General features: G+C 42.2%; 1 protein-coding gene across 1 annotated transcript; it reads right to left on the bottom strand.

Moving 5' to 3' along the window:
* urp2 (urotensin II-related peptide) lies at positions 1 to 6,241 on the bottom strand. The gene is made up of 5 exons (XM_036216155.1): positions 5,827 to 6,241; positions 2,572 to 2,883; positions 2,443 to 2,483; positions 1,225 to 1,378; positions 1 to 1,055 (listed from the first exon to the last, which is right to left on the bottom strand). The coding sequence occupies exons 1-5, from the start codon at positions 5,921 to 5,923 to the stop codon at positions 1,024 to 1,026; spliced, it is 636 nt and encodes a 211-aa protein (XP_036072048.1). The 5' UTR covers positions 5,924 to 6,241; the 3' UTR covers positions 1 to 1,023.
* Positions 6,242 to 8,522: the final 2,281 nt, after the last annotated feature.

Here is an 8,522-nt window from a genome sequence, read left to right as displayed (position 1 = left end):
CAGTAGAAGGATGTGGTGAGACTTCGGCTTAAATACCAGTTGGTAAAACATTATGTAGACCTTTAGTTTCACTTATCAGGGACCAGTCATCTTCTCTCAAAGTTGGTCATATAGCACTGTGGTGACTCTTGAAGACCTTAAACCTGCATTACAGAACACAGTTCAGTGAAACTCTATTTGACCCTGAACTATGGACTACTTGGTAGTCTGGATCTAGAGCTGTTCTTGTCCAGGAAACACCTGGTCCACCTGCTGAGGTGTGCGTCATTCTCTAGACCCAAGAACAAGTGTGAGAACAAGACCTAAAAGAACCTCATGAGGTAAATTCCAGTTCTATTCATGTCACTGATGATGAGTTTTAAATGTTTTGATTAATGCTTGAGGTCACTCAATCTGTAGAGTAAACCAGATCATCGTTACCTTTATATTTTTGTTTCTTCTGTAGCTTATTGAGTCATTCATGAACTCATTCAGCCGTCGTCTGTAGGACAGACATTTTCTAAATTTCCTATATATTTCTTTAGAGAACAAACATTCTCGTTCTGAAAGAACCGTCTTTCTCGATCAGTCAAGTTTCAGATTTTGAATCTTTGTTTCAATAACAAACAGGTGAGTTGAAGAAAAACTGCATCTGTCTTCCGTAGCCACTGCAGGTATTTGCAATGTTAGAAGTGATCTTTATTTAAAGCTGGCACTCACACAGGACACTGTGTTTGTCTTCTGATGGAGGGTTAATGTGGGCCGGCTCTTCATGCGCTCCAAGCACACATCGTTGCCTTTGATTGGTGAGTCGCGTTAAGGAAATAAGGATGGAAAGAAAAAAAGGTGCAAGTCGAGGCTGGCAAGCGTCGTCATAGCAACCGTTTCCAAGCACTGGTAGGTCAAAGATGATGGATGGTGTCAATCAGTCACGAGTGTTTGCTGACTCAGGATAAAGGAAATCCCACAAAGTGGACTGGTGGAGTTCTGGGCGGATGAATGCTTGGAAGGAGACGTCCGGATGGTCGGCGGCGGCAGGAGAACTCAGTTCTGGGAGCAGTACTTCCAAAAACACACTGTGGAAAAGAGAAAAGTTTTACTCTGATGCTCTAATTTAGAAGTTTGATTTAGGCCGATCTTTGGGGTGTACGGCGGACAAATGTTTACTTTGGCTCCAATGAGCTGAATCTCTGATGATTCATTGATCTTGGGCAGCAGCCAGTCCTGGATCTGGACTGCCCTCACCTCTTTTGTTGGTCTTCTTGGCTTGTGGTGACGCAGACTTCCTGAAGTTCCTGCCGCTCAGATTCGGGATGTCTGCACTGGCTCTGGACGCGGTGCTGGACGCTGCCGATAGGGTCGCCGTGGTCGGCCTAGCCCCTCCCTCTGCGGCGGGGAGCTACGGACATCGAGAAGTATAAACCATCTAGACGAAAATGTCTAAATATTGTTGTAGACTACAGGTGAAGCACCAAAACCACATTTGTTAAATCAATTTGCGGTACTGTATTTATTCTTTTTATTGTGGTTTTATTAACTATAACTCTTGTTAATTGCGTATCCTTGTTTTCAATCACTTTTTGTTTAGCAGCAAAATATTTGATAAATTAATGCTGCACTGACCAAAGAGCACTTCTTAATTTTGTTGTCAGTGACAGTAAAAAAAGAAAGCTCTTAGCGGCGTTGTATGATCAGAGTGACAAATTCATCAGAAAAAAAAATAATCACTTTTTTCAAAATGGTGGAATTTCTGTTGTTTTATCTCCATAGCAACCATTTTATATTTCGGTTGTCTGGGGGTAACGAACAGATCTAGATATTTTTTAGAAGATTCCTCAAAAGTAAATGTTTGGATTTCCTTAGCAACGGAGGTTTTTGTTAACAACACCCACTTTCTTAATACGTTCATATCGTGTGACGTATCGTTTCTTTCAGCTTGAGCCAACGAGTCATATAATACACTTTTTTTTACAAAATTATGGTGAAAAATGTGTGAGCAATTAAGAAATTGAACTTTTGGAAGCTAAGACCATTTCAAATCTACGAACTTTATTTATAGTTTTTCCCGCCAGTAGCTTCTAAATGATTCTTGAGGAGTTAGGACGTGATAGATCAAAATCCTGCCTAGAAGGACTTTAAAATTGTAGGTGGTACTAAAGGCAAATTAAAATAAAAAATCAAGATGGCAGCCTTTGTCCTAGGTCAAAGGTCAAAGACTTGGGTTGATCTTCTGCACTATCTTCACTTTCTTGTACACTTTTCTTCCTCACGCTCCATTTTTCTGCACGTGGATCTCTTTGAATATGTGAAATAGATCAACAGCATGAGGAACTCCAAGACAAAACAACGTCCGGAAGTGGATTTATTCATTTTTTGTGGGACGAAACATGAGAAACGTTTGGATTTTAATGGCTTTAACTGAGAAAATGTGGCTGCAATTTTACAAAGACGTGACAAACTTACCACTTTGTCTTTAGTTTTTCTTCCTGGACTTCTGCTGTTTGCTGAAATGAAGAGCAGACCAGAATCTTCATGATACTGTTAGAAGAACGACCATAAACGCCACGTGGTGGTTAAACCGCCGGCGTGTACCGTTGGGCATGAAGGTGATGTGTGCGCTCAGGGTGCTGTTCAGAGTCCTCTGCATTTCCTTCAGAGCCGAGATCATCTGCCGCATCTTGGACAGGTTGTCTGGATTCCCCGCGTCCCTGAGGACTCGAGGTCTCCCGACGCCCCTGAACGCAGCCTGGACACTCCTCCCCGCCGTTTTAGGAGGCGCCTCTGTTGGTCTGGGTTGAGTCCTTTTGGCGTTCAGGAGCCAGAGTTTGACATGTGGACTCGGACTTGAGGCTGAAGACTTGAAGGAGACGACTGGAGGTGACAGGTCTGAGGGAGACCCTAAATCTACCAAAAACACAAGAATGTCTCAACATCTTTAGTAGAACTTCATGTGTCAGTGTTCAACAACGACAATGTGGGATCATATTGGAATGTTTTCAATGTGGATTATATGATCCTAAGGTCATTGGACTCTCCTGTTTCATTGTGTCTCCGGTACTCGCGGCTGTTCAGGGTCGTGCGGTAAAAGGAACCGGCTCTATCTTCTGCCTCCTAAAGTGGTTCAGGCGGGAGTGCTAGCTAGCACCCGCTAACTAACAAGCTAGCATGTGTTCCATCTGTCCAGCCGCGGCTACAGCCTGCTACAACGTCAAACACACTGGAATCTTTACGACGATGAAGGTAGACTGCATCATGAACAAAAGCTGATTTCATAATTTAAGTAAAAATAAATAAATGATTCTAAATCAAAATTTGAAACATTGAATTAAGTCAAACCATCAGTTAATATGCTAGTTACAAGTCTAATCAAATAAGTATCTTATAGATAGTGCCATCCAGTTCTAAAATACAAACTTTTTTTTTCTTTTTCAAAGTAAAATGGTAGTTTGCTGGAGGAGTAACAGACTGAAGCATTGTGCTTTGAAGAGGAGGGGCGGACACTATGATCAAAATATTTTTTAGGTTTTTGACTGTAGATTTTTAATTTTTCATTTATTTTACAAACTAAAAGCCTAAATTGTAGCATAAGACTACAGAAAGTAGTATTTTCTAAATGCACATGCCATCTTTTTAAAATACACAAAACACTGTTATTAAAAAAAAAAAAACCTGTAAAACTATATTTAAAATGCAAATTTAAAAACCCTCACCAGGTAAAAGTGTACCTGCTTATTTATAAAACTGCTGTGAAATAATAAAAAAAATCTTCACCTCGTGCATCAGCAATGACATTTATTTAATTCAATGAGCAGCTTCTTCCTCCCGTTTCACTGTCAAAGTGTGTTTTTCTGAAGATTATCACACAACTTGAGGTGGAACAATCTCCATGCATTGTTACTTAAGGTATTAAACTCCGCCCACTCAATCTAAACTGCTCTAATAAATAAAGTTTGTTACCTCCTTACTGCTGCCTATCTCCATCAGGTCTACATCAACCAAAACCTGCAATCACATTGATCCAGAGAACCAGCCTCTGCTAGGATAATAACAAAAATGAGATAATAAGCTTTATTTACATAAACTAACTTGATTCTAAGCTGATATTTAACATTAAGTTGACTTACCTGAGAGTTTTATGTGGTCTAAAGAAAGTGCAGTTACCCTAAACGTGGTCTAGGTCTTCAATAATCCTAAATACAACACAAGTATCTGCAAAAATGATCATTTTACATCCAGTTTTTCAAGGTAGAGGAGTCTTAAATTGGAAAGCTTCAATGACTGATACTTTTTTTGTCCTTGAATTGCATCTTTTTGTCGCTATAATCTGTTTTGACCAAACTAACTCTATTCCTCCTCCTTTAAAAACTGTTTCTTGATCTTCTATAAATTAACCCTGGTGGAGTTCACCAAGTTCAAAACTGTTAGCTGAAGCAAAGCAAGAGGAGTAGACCAGTTAATGTCTCTTAAAAAGCACAAGAGTCAAGCACTAAAACATAAAAAAGGTAAATGTGGTGCAGAGTGGAGACACAGACCACAGCAGGATCCCCTTTCTGTCTGGATTTGAGATGTTTTGTGTGAAAGTAATTTAGTTAGTTAAAAAAACACAAAAACTAATCAGGATAGTTGTTACAGTGAAGTCAAAGACAGGTAAGAAAAAGAAAAAATGTGTCTTATTCACCAAAATGCACTATAACTGGTAGAGCTCCGCCCCTTCACATATCAGCGAAAACCCTGAAACGTCTCTGTAGATCCCAGAACGAGTTCAAATGAGATATTCAGGTTTAGGACACATTTGCAGGGATGATAGTCTGGAGGCTGTAAATGATGATAGTGAACAAAAACTACGTTTGGAGAGCATGTTTCACATTATATCGTAGATATCTCATGGATAAACGCAGTGAGACTGCTCAGAGTTTGATTAATCATCACATTTAAAGCTGTAGGACCAGGAAGTGATGAACATGAGCAGGTGAGTGGGACCTGCTGACTGGACATAGACAGACTCAGTGGGATGAGCCTCTGAGTCTTGGTTTGGCACGAGCCAAACCGGACTGGTATGCTTTGGTCCTGGCACAGTTTGTTTTACGGAAACTTCCAACAAAAAGTCTATGTAAATGTGTTTTGGGCTAACAGGGTCAAAAGGTTCAGATGTCGATATAAAAGTATCAACATCTGGTCAAAATTCAAGCAGTTGATCTTTGACCAATCAGGATCTCAAAGTCAAAGTCCTGTTAGCTGACACACGCCTGGATGAGAAGTTTGTTCTCCGCATTTGACCGTCCCCTGAGGGAGGGGTGAGCTGCAGACACAGCCGCACTCGGGAATTATTTGACGGTTTAATTCCCCAATTTAACCCCTTAATGCTGAGTGTCAATCAGGTAGACATGGGTCCAACTGTCAGAGTCTTTGTTAGAACTCAGCCAGGATTTGAACTTATGACCTTCCAGTCTCAGGGCGGACACTCTACTACAGGGCCACTGAGCTGGTCTCAGATTCAGTAGTGATGTTTGGGTATCGTCCTTTTCAAGACACGGAAGAGCCGTCAGTGAAATGAAAAGTTGGAGAAAGATTCACGAAATTTGTACGACTTCAACATTTTGCACCAAACCTCTTCTAACTGTGAGTATAGTCGCTAGTATCGGGTAGCGACAGTCCAGTGTGAACACCTCATGCTAAAAGCAGATACAAATACCCGCGCTCAGAACACGCCAATTGTGTCTGGTGTGAAGGTAGTATTGTAGTTGAATTGGGAGGATACTTTATCTTCGTCTTTGGTTGAACCGTTAGACCCAACACTTGCATACAGAACTGTACTGTGTCATCTGAGGATCCGTGTGGACGCTTTACCTAAATCGGTGGGTGCCGCGTCCACTTTTACCCCAAGAATCGTCAGAGTCAACAAAACCATCTTCATTCCCGACAGGATTGCTGGTCTTTTCGTCATCCTGCCAAAGGTGTGTGATAGGAAACGTTAAGCTTCTCCACTCTCCGTTCTGGTTTGGCGTCTCGGTTTGTCCTCCTTGATTCTATTGAGTTCGTCCATCCAAACCCTTCAGGCGTCGTCCACTCACACGATTGGATAGTTTGACGACAATCCTTAGATGTCCTTCCAAATCCACGCTCCTACTACCAGTGAGACTCCGAGGTTCGTGTCTTCTACCTCCACATCCTCTAAGCTCGCATGACGAAGGCCATCAGTCTAGTCTGAAACCAAAACTTCATCTCTTGGCTCGTTTTCTGCAAAAGCGCCCCTGAAGAAGGCTTGTCGAGAGCTCTCCTGAGCCTCCCAGGGGCAACGCCGCCTTTTTAAACCAGCGTTCGGTTCGGCCCCTGACCGGACAACCAAAGGCTGACCTGACGCACGCTCCGGCCCCGCCCCTTCGCACCGAGCGCACTGGTGACATTTGAGGAGTTTGTTGGCGAGCTTTGTGTGTCCGGCGTCGAGGCCATCGTTTTCCACTGTGGTATGTGTGTTTAGGCCCGCATTTATTGTGTGTGTCCCGGTCTGTGTAAGCGGTGATAAGGTGCTCCTTAATATGTTTGCCGAGGGGCCTCTGGGAGAGAATGGCGCTCTGACGCATGAGGGCCCGGAGCCGCGCCGACCACACACCAGACACAATCGCGGGGGGAAACACAGACGGCGCTGTGTACGTAAACACACAACACACACAAACAGGGAGGCGGAAAATCTGAGTCCAAGACGTCCTGAAGGTTCTGAGGGTCCACTAATCCTTAAACAGGAAGTCGGTGGAGTGACGGAAGCATATTCCCCTCAACCTGCCACTGATGGAGGGATGAAGTCCAGATGAATGGAGGGGTCAGAAAGAAATGTGTGTGTGTCAGACAGTTGCTGGGCGAAAAGAATTCAGCTTTAAAGCATCCATTTATTCATCGCCGCTGCCCGTCTGTCTGCAGAGCGCCGACGCCAACGTGAGAGACAGGAAGTGGAGGAGCTCCTGAGGCTTTGGAAAAAGAAAATAAAACATTTTTGAGGCTAATCTTTGATGTAATCAGGATATTCAGCAAAAGAAATAAGAACATCAGATGTGTTGATTTTTCATCAAAAGGTCCTTCAGGTCCAACAAATCCAAAATATGGGACCGGTTAGCGTCCATGTGTGACCGTTAGAGACTCTTTAAATGTTGAAGTTACTCTGACACAAAAAAGATGCAAAATTTAAATAAAAACTGATGCAACTAGACTGTTCATGGATTCCAACCTGCAACCCGATGCAAGATATTCTACGGCCTACTAAAACCATAGATCTGTAACAGGTAAAGAAATCTAATCTGATGATGTTTTTGACACGGATTCATCAAAATATGAATGCTTTTCGTTTGTTTACCAGAGCAACAATGAGGATAAATCTGAACCCAAGAAACTGAGACAAATGATTAGCAGTAATCTAATTTATTTCAGATTGTCTTAAATGTATCACCATAAGGGGCTCTAAAAGTCTAATAAAAGGTCGATGTCTTCTACAACCTCTTCATTTTTTCACATAGTTACTTTTCAAACGTTCGCCGTACTTAACCGATCTTTCCCTGGTCAGCAGGTTCCACATCTCCTGTCCACTTCTTTTATTTTGAAAGGTCATCTCATGCAATACATTTGTGGCAATTCTTCCATTCAAACTATTACTTTGTGTACTTTTGTTAGTTTGGGACCAAAATGTTGGCAGTAGAAGCATTGAGTCTCCGTTGTATCATGTCTCTGTAGTGTTCTTTCTCCACTGGGTTGCGTTTCCATTGTGTTGGGTCTTCGTTGTGTCATGTCTTCGTTGTGTCATGCTTGAAAAGCAAAGATGCTCGCACCAGATTGTAGCTTCATAGCTAATTTCCTCAACATGTCTGTGTTGTGTTGTATCTCCATTGTGTTGTGTTTAAATTGTGTGTCTATGAATTTTTCTGATTGAGTCTGAAGTTTTCAGCCTCAGAGTTGTGGATCCATCCACCACCAGAACTAAAGAGTTAACTTTGGTTGAAATTTGCCAAGAAATAAATAGAACAAGACAAGAACGAATACGTGGTTCTGTCTGAGACAAGAACAAAGGTAACCCTACACATCTTCACGCATGTTAAACTGGAGTCCTTCAATGTCTGTTTCAAATGGAGATGATAATTCTATCATAACTGATGTTAGTGGTGGATCCCTCAGTCACCACTAGAGGGCAGTCTCCCTCTGCAGACTCCTCCTGGTTTTGCGGCCCACATGTCCAAACCTCAGCAGTACCGGAGCTGTGGTCACTAACAGGATCTGGTTTCAGCTCCCAGCATTGGAGACCTCAAACCACAAAGTGACCAAAATGAAGCCTGTGACTGCAGGAACAGCACCGCCGAGGTGGTACTGTGGAGAAATACATACGTAGTGTTCTATGTGTTCCGTTTAAACGCTACACTTAGAGAGGATGTAGATTTTATTCAAGAAGTCCAGAAACAGGTTTGTGCACAGATGAATTTGATGGTTTGGTAGCAGAAAATGAGTCAAATTTGTCATTCAGGACTTCTGCCAAGTAGCTGCCAGGATGTTAAAATAAGTGTTTT

The sequence above is a fragment of the Oryzias melastigma genome, linkage group LG2, assembly GCF_002922805.2.
Source record: "Oryzias melastigma strain HK-1 linkage group LG2, ASM292280v2, whole genome shotgun sequence".
In the NCBI taxonomy this organism is placed as follows: Eukaryota; Metazoa; Chordata; class Actinopteri; order Beloniformes; family Adrianichthyidae; genus Oryzias; species Oryzias melastigma.
This window is presented reverse-complemented; position numbering and strand designations above follow the sequence as displayed.